The sequence below is a fragment of the Halichoerus grypus genome, chromosome 6, assembly GCF_964656455.1.
Source record: "Halichoerus grypus chromosome 6, mHalGry1.hap1.1, whole genome shotgun sequence".
Taxonomy (NCBI): Eukaryota; Metazoa; Chordata; class Mammalia; order Carnivora; family Phocidae; genus Halichoerus; species Halichoerus grypus.
Genome location: NC_135717.1, coordinates 33510479 through 33529749, shown reverse-complemented (window position 1 = coordinate 33529749; position 19271 = coordinate 33510479). Strand labels below are relative to the sequence as shown.

The 19271-nt window shown below is 49.3% G+C and overlaps 1 protein-coding gene across 1 annotated transcript in view; it reads right to left on the bottom strand.

The window, feature by feature from the left end:
* Positions 1 to 9796, bottom strand: part of USP7 (ubiquitin specific peptidase 7) — a 65125-nt gene extending 55329 nt beyond the window's left edge. Inside the window, exon 1 of the mRNA XM_036074674.2 lies at positions 9643 to 9796. Coding sequence (XP_035930567.1) covers positions 9643 to 9721 — 79 coding nt within the window. The 5' untranslated portion in view covers positions 9722 to 9796. The remainder of the gene's footprint in view (positions 1 to 9642) is intronic.
* Positions 9797 to 19271: the final 9475 nt, after the last annotated feature.

Below are 19271 nucleotides of genomic sequence, written 5' to 3'. Positions count from 1 at the left end.
CCTTTCACATGTAAGGGCCCTTGCGATTACACTGGGCCCACCTGGGTAGCACTGGATAATCTCCCCATTAGCGATCCTTAATCACCTTTGCCATGTAAGGGAATACAGTCACATGCCCCAGGGATTTCTACATGGACATCTATGGGGGCCATTATTCCACCTACCACAGATCCTAAACCTCTGCCACAGATTCAGGTCCCGATCTGACCAACCTCATCGTGCTATTCTACATCAGCCTCTGACGAGCCCAGCGGCCCCCTACTCAAACTGAGCTGTGGTCCTCTCCTCAGCAAAGGCTCAGTTGACCCACCCTTCCCCAGGGGAGCCAGTCCCCTCCCTACTTTGTAGCACAGCCCCCTCCTGTCCACCGCTCCTTCAGAGCCCTCCCCTGAGGGCCTTCCCTACACATGGTTTCCAGGCACCTGCGCTCAGGCAGTCACACGGGGGGGGGGGGGGGGGGGCCTGCCAGCACCGTACCTGCCAGATGAGAAGGGGATCCTAAATGTCTGTCCTGTAAACTGGGCTCTGTGAGCACCACAGCAAGCACACCTCTGCTGCCACTAGGGTGCAATGGAGTCAGGAGCAAGGCTCGATCCCAAAACCAAACAAGCAAGCAAAGAGGACAGGGCTAAAAATGACATGCCCTGCGCAGAGTCCACAAACAGGCGCCCCTCTGTGGACCTAAAGCACAATGAAGAACCAGCGTGGAAACTTTCCAGCAATCTGACTTTCCTGTAACACAAAGCATGGGACAGTTGGGGTGTTGTCAAATTGGTGTGGTATGTCAAACAGGACCACGTTACACCTTGTGAGAGTGTCGTGTTCATTTGCTAACTGTAACCCAAAAGTAGGTATCACACGCAACCCATTTCTTTGAATGAAAGGTAATTTAGCTATACGTTTAACAGGACACAGTTGAAGCTGTCCACAGAAAAATTCTGGAAAATCGCTTTAAACCCCCACCCCCATTCGCATCAGTGTACATCCGCAGCGCTGGATTCACAGGAGTATTAGCAAAACAGAGAAATGGTCTGAATAAACATCATCCCCTATGAGTAGTAGACGTGCCATCCATCCAAGCAGGAAGCAAGATTATTTGTTACTTTAAGAACTACTCATGTATGCTGCATTCCTTCAAAGCGTGAATGTAGGCTTTCAATATGGGGAATTGCTATTTCACACAAAATTGTGTTTGGTTACCATGGTGGAACGACAAAGTTACAAGTGTAATCGAGTTTCTTTATATTAACCGCCTATACACACACTTTCAATGAACATAAACAGTTTCTGCAATTTTCTTTCTCCGTATGTGTGTTTGTTCTAATAACTGATTTCAAGAGTTAACTTTACATTTGTTGAATTTAATAATCAACCGGGGCTTGTATTTTGTGGGTCTATTTTATTTCATGTAAGTAATTTGTTTGCACTGTATTTCTACAAAAAACGTTTTAGAAACTGTCCACAATGGACTAGAAATTAAGGGGAAAAAACCTGGTTCTTCACAAATAACTGGACAAGCCCTGCTGTACAGGGTTTGCCCCGAGAACTATTTTGTTCATTTTCCCTGAGCTTTTCCAAGACACACTGTAGTTTCAATGCAATAGCAATGCTACCAGAAACCCCTCCAGCCAAGGAACCGAGGAGACCATGTAGGCCAGCGCCGGCCACCACTAACACTTTCTGCCATTGACGGACGTGCCCTGGACCTGCGATGCCCAATGTGGTGGCCACCAGCCACGTGTTGCTATTCAACACTTGAAATGTGGCTAGTCGGTTGAGGAATGGGATTTTTTTTTTTTTTTAACGTAAGCCCCACACCCAACATGGGGCTCAAACTCACAACCCTGAGATCAAGAGTCACACGCTCCACTGACTAAGCCAGCTAGGTGCCCCAACTTTATCCTAAACCTAGAATCGCTGCCCTGCGGCTAGTGGCCACCACAAGGCACTGCACAGGTCTCAACCCCACATGCGGCTCCCCCTGCCCCCCCATGAAAACAAGTCGATTTCTGGAGAAAGATGGGTCTAAAGTAGGAACATGATCTCGATTTGTTCTCATCAGAACCAGCAGACCTGCAGTGCTTCAGAGAAATGAGGGCTCCTTCTGGCTAGGGCGGCGCACCGCTCCCATCCAGGAGAAGCAGATCCTTAGCCACCGTAGCTCCCAGTCTTGAGAGGGAGGGTCAGCCCAAAGGCTGGGGCTCAAAAAGGGGCCACAGCACCCTGCCCACTGCCCCCACCAGATGCTTCTGAGGGCATTCTGCTAGTCAGGCTTTTTCCACCCTATTTGTGCACCCTCTTAATCCTTAACACACTCCTCAAAATGGAAGTGAGAATGGCTGAGAATCACTGGGGGCAATTCTTACAAGTGTCTATGATGGTTACAAAACAGCAATATGGATTGAGGAATGTTTTTAACCACTTCACACAGTTTCTTTGAATAACGTCTCCTCTGAGGTAAGAATGTAAGAAGTACCAAACGTAAGCAGCAAGCACTAGGAGGAGCTGGGCTCTGTAACCACAGGAACAGTGAAGAAGGGATACAGGTACCTGTTTTAAGACAGCCACTGCACAGGGTCAATTAAGCACCTTGAGATAGAAAGTATTCCCGAAGTGCATTGATGAAATACACCTGCAACCCCAGCCACAGGGCCCATAAGCCTGTTTATAAGGGGGGCCCTCCAGTAACACGGTTTGCTCAGCACACATATTACAGCAACAGCACGTGGTTTCCCCTGAAAAAGCCCCCATCAACTCCTCAAGGTACTAGGAATCAGGCGGCAGGAAGGGGAGCCGAGGGAAGTTCAATTACCACCCAGACACCCTGGGGCGTACCACGCTCTGCAATATGGGTCACCTTAATGAACTCATACAACCGATTTCCACACCAGAGGCCAGTTTAGCAACTCACTGTGAGAGCTAGACCTTGTCCAGGTGGATATTCTGAGGGCTGGCACATAATGCAAGACACTGCCTTACCAGTATCAGGATGTCAGGAAAACTGATTTAGTCACCGGCATGGAATTCAAACCAGAGAAGGACCTGGGTTTTGAATACTCTATGCCAGGCAGGAAAATCACACAGAACAGTTGTGCGCACACAAGGGAACCTCCTTCTCTACAGCTCTTAGGTTTTCAATGACACACACACACACACACACACCCCATAAAAAGAACTGACCACCACCTTGAGACTCGGACTCAACACTCACACTTCAAACACTGGGTAAGCTAAAGGTCCCTCAGGCAGGTGACCTGGGCTCTTCTAAAGGACACTTGGGCATCTCAGTCCCTATTAGCAGCTGCAACCTCAGAACGGAGGGCTGCACACGTCAAGGTTGCCCTAAGAACAGAATTGGCTATAAGGCAGCATATACACAGCCCAGCGAGGGCCCGACCCACGCCAGGCGCCAGCCCACGCCAGGCACTGAGCTCTGCACTCACTGTGACCCCCTGCAGGTTTCTATCCCCAGCTCCCGTCAACCCAACAACGTCAACTCAACATCGTGCAGTGACACCACTTCTCAGGGTGTGTCCTCCCAGACGCTGCTCTCCCTCCCCAGTCTCCTGCTAGTCTCTCACTTAGCCGTGCCGTCGTCATGTTCTGGAAGCACTCAGCTCTTGCCCAGGTCAGTGTATTTCCTGACATAAGAAACTTTCTCGTTACCCCCATTCCCAACTCCCAAGTTAAATTCACCAACCCTCAGAAGGAGGCCTGCTTCTCTTCAAGAGAATTTCAACACGTTTGACTTCTCATTAGCCAAGGCATGTGTTAACTTACTAGAAAAATGGCATAACTGACCCTTGCCCACGCATGACACTCAAAAGCCTGCTTCCTCCAACTTTCTTAAGTCCAAATTAGTTCAGAACAAGTTCATGAAGCAGGTGACACCATTTAACTGTCACAGTACGTGTTAAATACCTCGTTACAACGCTTGGTCTCCAGAGTAAGATCCCTTTGCCTTGGAAATCAAACAAATACCCAGGCTACATACATACTACTCATCCAAAAAACCAGGAACAACAAAAACACCTTTCAAAATACTCAGAAGAAGCCTTCAGTAATTTATGAAAGTCCATCAATGCCCTTGTCTGGAAAACAAGCTTTTCTTTCCAAAAGGATCAAAAATGCCATTGTTCAAAGCAATAAAACTGAATTAGCAGCTATCAAAGCAACATCGGTTTACGGCTGCGGCTTTCTCTTTCACACACCACCTTGCCAGCCAGCCAGCCAGCGCCTGTTCTACCGTTTGGACTTAGAACTGCTGTTTCCTGAATGAGGAGCTCCCACAAACACACTGAACAAAAAACGACAGTCACCTTCCACACAAACCACCATCGAGGAAGAGGTGGGAAAGTGTGGTGACCACATGATCTACATGACTCTAATGCAAGCCAAGCAGCTGAGACCACGTTTCTGGTTTAGAAGGTGGCACTGGAACAGGTTCTGAACCACCATCCTGGGGTATCTATCTGTTCTGTTTGCATTCCAGAAGGAGAAGCCATCGCTGTCTATGCAAGCGTGAGGCCCCAAAGCCGGGGCTGCACCCCATGAAGCACAAACCTGTGTGTGCTCAGAGCCCAAAGCACAAAAGAGGCCAAGACCAATCCTGAGGATCCTGATGGCCTAGCCTGGACTGTGTGACTTCCCACATCCAGGGAAGACAGCCACACCTGCGCCCTCTTAAGCAGGGGGGGTGACAGGGCATGGCAAGTCTGTGGGCAGTGTTTTCATAGCTTTGTCAGCTTTAGGAAGGATGGAAGCAGAGACCAGTAAGAAGGTTATTGCAAGGTCCCAGCATGAGGCAACAGGGACCTCATTTAGGGTGGTGGCTGGAAAACCCAAAGGACTTGGTAACAGGATGTGGGGATCCAGAGAGAAGGATGCAAGGCCGACTCCCAAAGTCTGGAGACCCGGTGACCTGATTCTCAATTCCAAATTCATCACTAGATGCTCTACAAGTTATCCAAGAACAAGAATCCTCTTATCAGAGGGTTACTGAGCTGAGCACACTTCAGTACCCGTGTCACAATGCCCCGAGTCCCCTGGTCTCCTCCATTACCCATTTCATGTTTCTTAAAATATTAGACCATTAACCTTAAGTAGCTACTGAGGCATCTCAAGCCCAGGATTCCATAATGGTGCTTAAATTGAGGCTCGTTATGTTTTCTTCCTAATCCACATTAGAATATAATACCGTAGGGCATTTTCTGCACACCACCGAAAATCACAACATGCTTTGTTCCTAAGTAGATCCCTTCCTCGGGTGTGACACTTACCATCCACACGGAACACCATGAATTGAACATCCACGCTCCCAATTCTTTGTGTGGCACTTTACAAGTGCTTTGTGCCTCCACCCTCACAATTACCTTGCAAGATAGGACTGACCTCCTTTTTGACAATGCAGAAAAACTGAGGCACCAAGAGTTTAAGCAACGCACCATGAGGTCACACAATTAAAAGGCAAAGTCCACACTCAAACTCAGGCCTGGCCCGAAGCCTACAGGCACCACACAGCCCTGCCACGAAGAGCTATTTACTCAATGGCCCCTTTCTCCCTTTCCACAAAACTAATTCCAAAAAAATAAAAATCAAGGAGGAAAATATTCGCTTCCTTCCCATTTTTGCTGTTATCAGTCTTTTATTTGTTCACCAATACTCAAAATCAGCAGCCAAAGAAAATCAGGAGGGCTGATGCTTGTGGGGAGTAACTTCCAACCCTATCAAAACCTGACAGGCTCAGAGTCAGATGTTTCTAGGTTTGGCCTAATTTTTTCTCTATTTCTTCTGGGTTCTCTGAGTTGATTTTCATTTTGTAGCTTCGAAGAGTTCTTTTACCAACCAAAACTAACGTGAGAGAAAAATCAATACTTTCATATTCCATAGATTTTTGTCTTGTTACGGTGCAATCTGAAGAGGAAACTTGCATTTCAGATAGAATAAAATGCACACGTTTGGTTTACCTGGGTGCATGTGTGCAAGGCAACTCCCTACCTGCCTCAGCAGTAGAGTAACTTGAAACTCCACCTACCTGAGTTTGAAAGAAACAAACCCACCAGGGCTGCTGCCCCCCAGACAGAAAACAGACGTCAATGATCAATTCTTTGCAAAAACTGCAGACGACTCATTGATTTGCTCCCAGGTTGGCGTCCTGAGAGCAGTGGTCTGAGTGTTGTACAAAAAAAAAGTCAAACAAAACTGTCTGTCCCCATTAGTCGCAGAGATTACACTCTGAAAGAGACTGCTCACACGGGCAGAAGAACCAGGGAACAAACATCAGGGTATTTACGTTTGTGCTAGCCAGTCTATGCAGCAGAAACAAGGCCTTGGGAAAACTTCCTGTTGACTGGACCGGGCATAACACAGACCAGATTATCACCTCTCCAAGTACTCAGGGGGCAGAGGCCTGCGCAAGTCACTCCTTCAGCCCCTGGGCCTGCACCGCCTCTGAGTTAGACAATGAATAAACTGCTAAGCAAATTCCTTCTGGCCAGACCCAATAATGCCACTGCTCCACGGTTCTATTTGCCTCCCGACCTGAAACGTGGGGCTCAACTGCTCCAGGCCTTACAGGAAGCATGTGGTCCGACCCCGATGAACTGTCGGCATGTCCCCCCATCTCCTCCTCTCTGCCCTTCACCCTTCTTAACTTTCCCAACTTCTCAGAGCAAGCCATTTTTAAAATAACTAATCCCGAGCATTGTTATTCTCCAACGGATATGCAAGGACTGTGCAGAGTTCAGTAGAAAGCAAATGCTATCCCAATAAAGTGGAGCAGGACAGCAAACTAACATTGACCTATTGATAGGAAAAAAACAACCAACCAAACCAGTCTCCCAAGCTCCTTCGAAACCTGCCCTGCCCAGGAGGGGCGGGTATGATGCTCCTCATTGACAAAGCCTTCCTTTCCTCAAGCTGATCAGAACCCTGACAGTTTCCAGCTGCTGATTCAACTGGACTCAGGGCAAAGACACCAAACAGGTTCAAGGCACTACCACAGCCTGGCATATGAAGCCAACTGGAGTTGATATTCACTAAATCCCACCCCTCTGGCTTTTTAATAGCAAGGTTTCTTTCATGCTTCCGGATCCTCAACTACAATATCTACACCTAGCACCACGTTTTAGCAGTGGGAAGGCTAAGAAAGGCTGGCATAGGGCACCTGGGTGGCTCAGTCGTTAGGCGTCTGCCTTTGGCTCAGGTCATGATCCCAGGGTCCTGGGATCGAGTCCCACATCGGGCTCCCTCCTCGAGGGGAAGCCTGCTTCTCCCTCTCCCACTCCCGCTGCTTGTGTTCCTGCTCTCGCTATCTCTGTCTCTGTCAAATAAATAAATAAAATCTTTAAAAAAAAAAAAAAAAAAAAGGCTGGCTGGCATAGACTGCCTAAGACACAGGCAGCTTTTTTAAATCACACACCTGTGGGTGCTCACAGGGTGTTGACAATCAGAAGTCCTACAGAGACAGGGTACCTTCTGGATAATGAGTCTGGGACAGAGGTCCACTCAAAAGAAATGAGCTTAAGTTTAAGGAATCAGCATTAATAACCGCAACCTTCGCCATCCAATTTTGAGATTTTAGTGCATCTGCGTATTAATGATTTTAGGGGTGACATTTCCAGTGCAAACTTTGATACAAAAATAAAACTTCAGGGGCGCCTGGGTGGCTCAGTCGTTAAGCGTCTGCCTTCGGCTCAGGTCATGATCCCAGGGTCCTGGGGATCGAGTCCCACATCGGGCTCCCTGCTCGGCAGGAAGCCTGCTTCTCCCTCTCCCACTCCCCCTGCTTGTGTTCCTGCTCTCGCTATCTGTCAAATAAATAAATAAAATCTTTAAAAAAATAAAAAATAAAACTCCAGGAGGAAAGAAAGTTGTACTGGAAGCATGCATGGACTTCTGAAAATTCTTCCACCACCCTTCTACACTCTCCAATCTTACAGAAAAGTCCTTGGAACTTGTGGGCAGGACTCTTTCCCCAAACACACAGTTCTGTACCAGAAATAGGCTCTTCAGTGAGGTCCATGTTTATTACTTCTCACTCGTGTTCAAAAACACTTGAAAAGTGGTGAGACAATGGAACGGGCAATCAGTATGCTAGCACTACTGGACTTCTATCTTGACGGAGTGATATTCAAAAAGGAAACTGAAAAAGCAACCCTTTTTGTTATGTGGCATAAAAGGAATATACAAAATTGTCTCAGCAACATATTCCTGCGACTAGATGGTTTAATCACACAGGCCAAAAGCTCTGGTGAAGCTATTATTGCCTTGCTGAGGCCAAGCGAAATACACAGCCCGGGTCCTTGGCGTGGACTCGGCTCTCCTGTCCCCCATTACTGCCATTGTTAAGTACCACTGGGAAATGCTTTCTGCAGGCATTTCCACCGCTTTGCCTTCTGCAATCTGGCAAGCATTTTTTCAGTGAACATCCAGTCACTGGCAGTAGGTTATTCACAGGGGATTACCAGTCATGGTTAAGTGTTCCCACCAACCAGGGTGCAGTGCCCCACACGTGTAGCCACCCCACAAGACAAATGGTACTTTGCCTCAGCTTCCTGAGCAAGGTTCCATTCATTTATACAACCCAAGATCTCTGCTTAAAGCAAAATAAGAACATTCACTGCCCCGCTTATTCAGGTACCCCCTTTTTGACTCCTGCCAGTCTCACCCCAACAAGGCGGGTGAGAAAGCTATCTTTTAAGACTTCTTTGGCTTTGCCCTTAAAGTAGTTGGGGCCATGAGAAAAGATGCCTTCCAATGGCCACCTGTGCCGGAGCCATGTAAACCAAAGGCTCTTTACATCAAACCTTTACAACCAAGACCTTGTATCTAAAAGTACTTGGGAAAACTGCTGCCACATGGGCAGAAAATTAAGTTACCTTTGGAGTCAGCTTTGATTCGGCTGTAGGTAGCCATGTGCGGCGGGGGCTTTCGCGCAGTTTCAAACGCACACCTGGCCGGATGCTGACTGCACCGCACAGAGTCAGGTCACCAAACAGCCCCCCAAAAGAGGTAACTTAGAAACGAAGAGCGCCCGGCTCAGAACTCGGGGCCAGTCCAAAGACTGAGAACATGTGCCTTCCTTGCAGGTGTTTCAAAATGAAGCCCGACGCTAAGAAGTGCCGGTTTAAAGCGATCCCAGGGAACGCCTTGTAGCCCCAGCGGGCTCTCCGGGGGAGCGCACGCGAGCAGGTGCGGGCGAGCCCCGCGTCCACGGAGGGCCAGAGTGCTCCCCGAGCTCGCCGGCCGGAACCAGGCCAGACGAGGCAGGCCCCGGGGACGCCCGCGAAGGGGCACGGCCCCCCGGAGCCCGGCTCCCGAGCCGGCGGCCGCCAGCAACCAGAGCACGCCTCGTCCCTCGGCGGCCGGGGCGCCCTAATTCACAAGCCCGGGCTGCGGGCGCTTTGTGCCGGGAGGCGCCCCGGACAATGAGCCGGGCAGGGGGCCGCCGGCCGCCCCCCGCGCGCGGGCCCGGCATGACGGTGCAGCCTCGCCGGGCCCGGCCCGGCCCGGCCAGGCCCAGGCCCGCGGCCGCCGGGGCCTGCTTAAAGATGGCGAGCCCCTCGCGTGGCTCCCGCGGCTCCCCCCGGCCACAATGGAAGGCGCCCCCCGGCCCTGCCGCGGCCGGCCCGCGGGCCTCACCTTCCATCTCCATGTCCTCGGGCTCGCTCAGCTGCTGCTCGCCCGCTTTCTGCTGCTGCTGCTGCTGCTGGTGGTTCATGTCGGCCGCGGCCTGGGCCTCGCCTGCGGCCGGGGGCCCGGGCTGCGGGCCCGGCGGGCGGGCGGCGGCGGCGAGCCGGGGCGGCGGCGGCGGCGGCGGCGGCGGGGCGGCCTCCTCCTCCTCCTCCCGCGCGTCGTCGGCGGCGGCGGCGGCCCCGGGGCGGCCCGCGGCGGGCGGCGGCGGCGGCGGCGGCGGCAAGGAGACGCGCACGTACTTGCTCGCGATTCGCCCAATCTCGGCGCCGAGGCGGGCGGGCGGCCGGCGGGCCGGGCCGGGCGGCCTCGTCGCTCGCTGCGGCCGCCGCCGCCGCCGCCGCCGCGGGGCCCGCCTCCCGCCGCCGGGGCCGGGGCCGGGGCTGCGGGGCCGCGGGCCGGCCGGGGGCGGAGGGCGGCCGGGCGGGGGCCGCGGAGTCAGCCCCGCCTCGGGCCGGGCGCGGCGGGCGGGAGGCCTGGCCGGCCGCGGCGGGCCTGCGGGGCCTGGGGCCGGCGGGAGCGGCGGCGGCGCGGGCGGGCGACGGGCCGGCCGCGCTCGGGGCGCTGCGGCCTCCGCCTCCTCGGCGTCGTCGTCGGGGCTCCGGCAGCGGACGCGGCGCCCGGCGGCTCGGCTCGGCTCGCTCTCAAAATGGCGGCGGCGTGAAATGTCACATCCGCATGGGGGGCCCGAGAGCGAGCGAGCAAGCGAGCGGAGAGCGGGCGGGCGGGCGCCGAGCCGGAGGGCGGAGCGGGAGCGAAGGGCGGAGCAGGGGAGGCGGAGCAGGGAGCGGCCCGCCCGTTCGCCGCCCGCTCGCCGCCCGCCGCCCCGCCGCCCCGCCGCCCGCAGCCGCCACCGCCGCCTCGGCCCGCCCGCTCGCTCCGGCTCCCGCTCCCGTGGCGCCGCGCCCCCCGCGCCCCCCGCGCTCCCCGCGCCCCTCGCGCCTCCCGGCCCCCGAGCCCCGGGGCGCGCAGGTGCGGCTCTCCAGGCCTTGGGGGGAGAGCGCCGGGTGCCCTGCCCAGCGCGGGGGCCCGGGTCCGCCCCGACAGCCCCGGGGGCCCTCGGAGCGGCGGGCGTGTGACCTTGGGCGTGTAGCTGACCAGGCTGCTTAGAACAGGGCCCGGGACAGAGGTGGGACGACGCGTACCACCCGCGACTGTCGTGGTCATTAGTACTACTAGTAGTACTTAACACCCCCCCTTCACCGAGCTGTCATGTACACACCCAGAACCTAACGTGGGAGAACTTAGGTTCTCGCCATAGTCCAAAGCAGAAAAGTTTAGTCCCTCGGAACCGGCCCAAATAGCTCTTCACGTGGCCTTCATCGGTTCCCCTCACATCAGCCCAGACTAGTGAGTAGCGCGCCTCAGCTTTTCTATGGTAACCGAGGCAGCGTAGGTGAATAAGCAAATGGGCAAAAAGGACATACATCTCCCCACCCCGAAAAGAACGTCTTGGGCGCTGTGGTGTCCCAAATGCCTGGGACATAGTAAGGACCCGATAAATATTTGTTCAATGAATGTATGATTCAAATGTGACTGGGCACCCCCGCCCCCCAAGCATTTCAGTCACGCGAAGGTTTCCCACCAGTGGAATTTCTTGATAGACGAAGGAAGGCAGCAAACAAGAGGGAAGGAGTGACTTCACCAGAAATCAATCCCAGTCCCTGGGTCACCCCCAGGTCCCGAAGAGGTGTTGTTATTCACACAAATTCTCACAAATGCTAATGAGACGTTCTCAGATGCAAAGGAATCCTCCCCTCCAGCTCTCTAGAGGCTTGGGGGAGGGCAGAAAGGAACTTTCGGGCGGAGAAAGGGGTGACAGGGAGTGATACACAATGCCTACCTGGGTTCCACACCGCCCAACCTTATCTTCATGGCTGGGTTCAAAACCAACCAGGGAAATAGATGAGTAAAAAGGATGCCCTGCAAGGTGGGTAAATTAAATGGGGTATACCCATCCCATGAAATACTATTTGGCAATTCAAAAGAATGAAGCACTGAGACGTGCTACCACGTGGATGAGCCTTGAAAACATGGGGCCCAATGAAAGACACAAAAGACACGTAGTGAACGATTCCCAGTACGTGAAACATCCAGAGCAGGCAAAGCAATCCATGGAGACAGTAACTAGATTGAGGACTGAGGGGTGGAGGGTTTGAGCAGGGCCGGCTCCTAGGCACAGGGCTTCTTTTGGGGAGTTCTGAAAATATCCTAAAATTTGATTCTGCTAATGGTTGCACCACTCTGCGAATATGCTAAAAACTGCTGAATTATACGCTTCAAGTGGGTGAATTGTATGATACATGAATCATATCGCAGTAAAACTGATTTTTTAAAAAGGGTATCTTGCGAAGGACAAAAATGAGTGAGGAAGGCCAGGATGAGGGCTGGTCCCAGTCTAGGGGAGAGACGGAGATGAACTGGACAGGTGTGGTGGACATGGAGAAAAGAGTTCAGGTGTAGGTGTGCTGACAGGTCGAACTGGCTGGACTTGCTGATAGGCTGGAGTTGGGTGGGCGGGGGGGGGGGGGGGGGAGAGGTTGTTTTAAGCCTCTGAGTTTGTGGTAATTTATTACACAATAATAAAACATGAAAACAAATATCTGTCTCCCGTCCTAGAAGCATCTCAAGGAGAGAAATGTCACAGCTGTATCCTCAGCACCTAGCAGAGTGCCTGGTACATAGTAGATGCTCAATAAAGAAGGAGTGAATGGTTTCACCTCAGCTAATGTTTACTAACTGCCAGGAGCTAGGGGTTTGCTTGGGAGACAAAAGACTGCCTGCTCGCTTTAAAGGCCTTTCATAAGGATTCAATGACATTACTGCTTTGCTCTTTCCTGCCTTGCTCTAGGAATAGCTGGTAGGTGGGGAGTTCAATTCTAGGCCACGTCAGCTCCCAGGAAAAAGCAGTACCAGTGCCCTTTGAGGCCTATGAAGAAGGCCCAGACTCAGTTACTCCAGAGGCTCCTGCTAGCCTGTCTGCATCTTCCCCTGGTAGAATCTTGTCTGCATTAGCTGTAAAGCCCATTTGCTCACAGAAGGGGTGTGTAGGGAAGAAAGCTACAGAAGACGCAAATCAGCTGAGTAATGCTGGCTTCCCGGGAGGTTGAATGCCAAGATGTCTCCAAAGGGCCTGGAGCTGCGAAGGGCAAGGCAAATCGGGGCACCATTTCTAATCATTGCCAATTTTTTGTTTAAATTTCACAACCCTCACCGTGATTCAGAAACTGGGGACCTAAGAAAGGGACAGGAAAACCGGGGTGACAGGAACCGCTGGAGCAGCTGACTTGTCATTAGGTAGAGTCAGTAGGTGCAGGGAGGGGCCACCCTATCATTACTCCCTGAGCAAAACATATTTTTGCCGCTCTCAGGGCCCGTGCCATGACTTGGCATAAACAGCCGGCTGGTTTTTCTTATTGAGAACCAAAATATTTATCTACCTGGCAGCGATGTTGGCCAGGGTCTAAAATAATTTAATGGAAGTGTCAGAGGGGAAAATGGAATTAACAGGAGCTTTTTATTTCTCAGGATAACTAAATTCTTAGATAATCCATGCCTGGAAAGATGACCTAACCCCACAACCACTGGGTTAGTTAGGAGGATATGAGCTTAAAGGAGATAAGGCATCTGGCCAAGGTCAAGGTCATGAAGCTAGAAGCGGTGTGGGAGGGTAAGGGGTTTTAGGATTCAGAACCCAAAGACGTAGGTTTTCACAGGAGGTTCTGCAAAGTTGAACTTGGGAAGCTTACAACCTCTCTGAACTCAAGGTTCTTACCAGGGAAATGAGGAAGACAGTTTCTATCTAAAGGGGCCACTGGAAGTCAAATGAAATGATAAACTTTAAACACTTCAAGATCCAGAGATTGTGAGATAGTTATTGGAAGAGCAAGGGCAGAATGACCCGAGACCCCAGCCCCCAGTTCCTGACCCACCATCCTTTCACAGGTTGAGTACCTACTGTGCGCCAGGGACTGGGCTACTTTCAGGGAAAATGAGGAGCAGAAATGAGCACAGGGTGTCTCATTAAAATAAAGTCCCATGACTAACATTTTCCTGGGCTGTATTTTGGGAAAGGAGAGGCAAGACGTTAACGCGAGCTCTTTGCTACAATGACTGCCCATGGTTGGTCACGTGTGCGTGCGGACGGTAGCGTCTTGTTTTTATTTTTTGAAAAACAGCTCACAAAGATGCTTTGGTAGTGTGACCTGGCACTCAAAACAAAGATCCACTGATAAGAGGCCGTGAAAACATGGGCAGACATCAGTGTTTTCTTTTCCTTTTTTTTTCTCTCATTTTGTTGGTTTGTCTGTTTTTAGGAAAATTAGTCAAACCATTATCCATCCCTCTTGGTCAGACCCTCTTAAAAGGATCAGAATAGGGAGGGGCGCCTGGGTGGCTCAGTCGTTAAGCGTCTGCCTTCAGCTCAGGTCATGATCCCGGGGTCCTGGGATCGAGCCCCGCATCGGGCTCCCTGCTCGGCCGGGAGCCTGCTTCTCCCTCTCCCACTCTCCCTGCTTGTGTTCCCTCTCTAGCTGTCTCTCTCTCTCTCTGTCAAATAAATAAAATAAAATAAAATAAAATCTTTAAGGATAAGAACAGGGAACAATGGGATATTTTCAATTATGTGATTTGGGGGGAAAAGACAAGAGAAACACTCGGCTAAAGAGCACTTTCTGGGGCACCTGGGTGGCTCACTCATTAGGCGTCAGCGTTCGGCTCAGGTCATGGTCCCAGGGTCCTGGGATCGAGCCCCACATCGGGCTCCCTGCTCGGCGGGGAAGCCTGCTTCACTCTCTCCCACTCCCCCTGTTTGTGTTCCCTCTCTCGCTGGGTCTCTGTCAAATAAATAAATAAAATCTTTTAAAAAAAAATAAAGAGCACTCTCTGTGAGCCCAGGACTGTTTAGAGCATTCCGTATAATAATTATTTTATTCTCACGTCTATCCTACAAGGCAGGTGCTATTTTACAGTTGAGGTCCCTGAGGTACAGTCTCCAGATTAAGTAACTAGTTCAAGGTCACACAGCTAGCCAAAGACAAGCCCACATCTGAACCCAGGCAATCTGGCTCCATAGAACCCAATAGAAAAATATTAATAAGAGGTTTACTTTATACCCCAAATGTGATCAGGAGTCCCATCACTTCCCAACCGCATTTACACCATTTTCTCGTCCAAGTTAGCTGGAAAACAGACAGAGGCCACCTTTCCACAGAACTGCTCTTGAATCGTGCAAAATCTTCAGTAAGCACCCTTTGCTTCAAAGGCAACTGCTCTGTGTTTTTATTTGGCCAATATTCACCTAGAAGTTTGTCACCTTAGGTACATTCTTCACACAACTGTTTCAGCTCCAACTGTAAACCAAGTAAGTCACTGGTCGCTTCACTAGGTAACACGTGTTAAGTGGCTATCCTGCTTAATCCTCACAACCAGGTAAGCATGATAATCATCACTAATATTTATTGAGTCCTTTCGTCCTGCCAGGCACTGTTCCAAGGACTTTACATTAACTCCTTCATTTAATTTGTCAACAACCCTGAGAAATAAAACTGTCATGCACCCCTCTAAAAGAAATGACAAAACCAAGACAGAAGAGAAGGAAGGCGATTGGTGTCTCAGAGGTGACAAAGAGCAGTAGAAGGGTTACTTCATAGAAGTCGAACACAGAACTAGCAAGGGAGTGACCCAGGTATTCTACTCTTGGGTCTCTACCCAACAGAACCAGAAACAGGGTCCCCAACAAAACCTTGCACACTAAATGTTCATAGCAGCCCTATTCACAACAGCTAAAATGGTGGAAATAGCCCAAATGTCCATGGATAGATGAATGGATACCAAAATGGGGTCTATCCACACATCATTCAGCCGCTAGAAGAAATGAAGTACCAGTCCACACTACAAGACAGATTAACCTTAAAAACAATCTAGGAAGTGAGGGGGCGCCTGGCTGGCTCTGTCTGTGGAGCGTGCGACTCTTCATCTCACTGTTGTAACTTCGAGCCCCACGTTGAGTGCAGAGATTACTTAAAAATATAATCTTAAAAAAAAAATGCTAGTAAATGAAAGAAGCCAGATGCAAAAGGCCACATATTCTATGATTCCATTTATATGAAATATCTGGAGTGGACAAATCCATAGAGACAGAAAACAAGTTAGTGGGTGCCAGGGGCTGAGTATGGGGTTGGGGGGGTGGCTGCTTCATGGCTATGGGGGTTTCCTTTTGGGGTCATAAAAATGTTCTGGAAATTGAGCAGTAATAACTACATAACACAAACGTACATAATGTTACTAATGGTAAATTTTGCTATATGTATTTTACTACACTAAGAAAAAAAAATAAGGTAAAGATAGTAGGGTATTCTCTTATTCCATAGCATATGTTTCTTTTTTTTTTAAAGATTTTATTTATTCATTTGAGACACAGAGATATATATAGAGAGAGAGCATGAGCAGTGGGAGAAGCAGAGGGAGAGGGAGAAGCAGACTCCCCACTGAGCCAGGAGCTCGATGTGGGGCTCGATCCCGGGACCCTGGGACCACAACCCGAGCCGAAGGCAGACACCCAACCATCTGAGCCACCCAGGCGCCCCCCATAGCATATGTTTCTAATCACTATGTCATATCTTTGCATTCTGGTAGAAAGCATTATTTTTATCATACAGAAGAGGAAACTGAGGCATAGGTAGGCAGTGGTGGAAATGGGTTTCAAACAACTCTGCGGGCTGCAAAGGTTGAGACACCACGTGCTGCCTACCAATGTCCCAGGCTCCTTGCTTAGGATGGGTTCGGCATGACTGCCACTTGGACCCGCTAATCCTTTGCGGGCAGGGGGGGGTTATTCTGTGTACTGTAGGATGTTAAGCAGCGTCCCTGGTCCACCCACTGGATGCCAGGAGCACCCCAACCCCAGCTGTGGCAACCAAAAATGCCTCTAGAATTGCCGCTGGGTTATTCAATGACTCAATTTACTTTCCTATTTATAACTCCAAAAATAAAACTGCTGACCTGGATAATTACATTATTTTCAAAGACATTTGGCAAGGAGGGTGGAGAATATGTGTTAAAAGTAAAATTAATTCAACACTTCTGAACCTCACACGCATTCATTCATTCAACAAACATGGGCAGAGCGCCTCTCCTGGCCCGGGTGTTCAAGGTCTAGATTGGAGGCTGCTCCACCAGGAGCAGAAAAAAAGAAATACTGCTGCAAGAGAGCAAGGTGGGTCCCCTGTCGCGTAAGACGGTGGCTCATCCTCTAGCTGGAAACACCCGTTCTTGGAACCACTCGTCCCACGTTTCTGGGCACTTAACACACAGGACACAAGGCGGCTGGGCTCTTGTTGCCAATCAAGGAGCAGGTCCTCCCTTTCATAGCGCTTGCACAGGAAATACTTTTTATCGAATCAATGAATACACACACTGATACCACTTGCAGGCAGATTTCTTACACTACAGGAAGAGTTCAGTGACTGTTGCAAACAGGAACTGGATTTTATCTGCCAGATGGGAACTCGGGAAATTTAAATTAATTAAAATAATGGCATTTGATATCAGGGTTGATAGGGAAAGAGTTTCAGTCTCAGGTTCTCAGGGCAACAAGCAAGCTTGAGAACATCGAGATCCCTTCTGGATTAAAGAAAATTACACGCAAGCAATGGAGAACATTTATTAAGCACTTACTGTGTGCCAGGCAACCTGGTGAGTGTTTTCCCTGGCTTTTTTAATAACCCAGAACCCCCAAAGACTTAATACAGAAAGATAATGTCCCGTGTTAATAACTGTCACATTTCTTTGGAAAGTAATTTTTGTTCACAAATAATCTCTGCTGCTCCTCACCCATGTCTACCAAAGTAAGGCATAAAGGAGATTCTTGTGTATAATTCAATTATCTACATTTCGTGAGATCCTTTGGAATTTCTTTTAAAAACAGTAACAATATTTTGAAATGGCAAAGAACAATGTGTTTCAGGATTAGGTGTTATTTACTTACATATTTTTAAGGATTTTATTTTATTATCATTATTTTTTAAGTCGGCTCCAGACCCAACATGAGGCTTGAACTCACAACCCTAAGATCAAGAGCCTCACGCTGTACAGACTAAGCCAGCCAGGCACGCCAGGATTGGGTGTTATTTAGGTATTTTTTCTCACAATAAGAAAAACCGAGGCCCTAAAAAGAGTGACCTTTTAGCAGACTCCCAGTGTAACCACTTTGTTTTGTTTACTTATTTATTCAGAGGTGAATTCTGCTATTGGCTTGAAGTAACAAAACAAAAAGGAAGCAATGGTAAAATACAACTAAGAATATGGAATGAAATTCTTAGAGATATCTCAGAGTGGAAATTCAAGAGAAGAGGAAAAAGAATACAAATATGCAATTAATGAATCTACATTGTTGTTATTGCTCTGTTTCAGATTTTGCATTTAATTTACTGAGCCAAATTTATTTTTTTATTTTTATTTTTTTTTAAGATTTTATTTTTAAGTAATCTCTAAGCCCAACATGGGGCTCAGACTTAAAACCCCTGAAATCAAGAGTCACATGCTCTACGACTGAGCCTGCCAGGCGACCCTAATTTACTGGGCCAAATTTAAATTGAACTGCCCTGATTCCTGCCTGAGGAGAATGATTGTTAATTCTGGAGGGTTTTTTGGGGGGGGGCAGGGAGTATTTTAAATCAAATAATGCAACAAACATTTTTGGAACATCTATTGAGTTGGTCATTAACCCAACGATATCAACTATTTATGGTAGAACATCTTCGTTACTTCTCAACTCTTTGATTTGGTTTATCAATTCAATAATACATTCTTGTATGTCTATTATATTCAAGGCAGTGAGGGTGGGAAGTGGATTGGGCTTTTGCTTTTTCTTTTCTTTTTTTTTTTTTTAACGTAAACTCTACCCCCAACATGGGGCTCAAACTTACAACCCCTGAGATCAAGAGTCGTATGCATGTTCTACCAACTGAGCCAGCCAGACGCCCCTGGGCTTTTTCTGTTTTACCATAAATTATGATGTTACCTGGCTTGTTTTATTTCTCTTTTATACAATAATTCTAATATTAATAGTATTCCCATTTTATATATCCATGGGCACACAGGAGCCCAGATAGGATCTAAGACATCTGACTTCCAAGCCCCACTTTTAGCCTCAATACTATGCACAAGAAACTGTTAACATAGGTTTCTTCTGAGGAATGGCAACAAGAATTGGGGGGGTACCATGTCTATCTTTCACTTTACGCTTTTCTCTTCTATAGGAATCAGCAAACTATGGCCCATGGGACAATTCCGCATGTGCCTGCTTTTTTGAATAAAGTTTCATTGGAAAACTGCATTCATTCATTTACATATTGTCTGTGGCTGCTTTCACCCTGCAAAGGCTGAGCTGAGCAGCTGAACCAGAGACCATGTGGCCTGCAAAGCCAAAATATTTACTGTCTGGCCCTTTACGGAAAATTTGTTGACCCTTGCTGTACTGTTTGAATTTTTTCTTTTATCACGTGCATATAATACTTTAATAATAACATTTGGAGGAAACATACACCAACATTATCACATTAGAGCAGACCTACAGG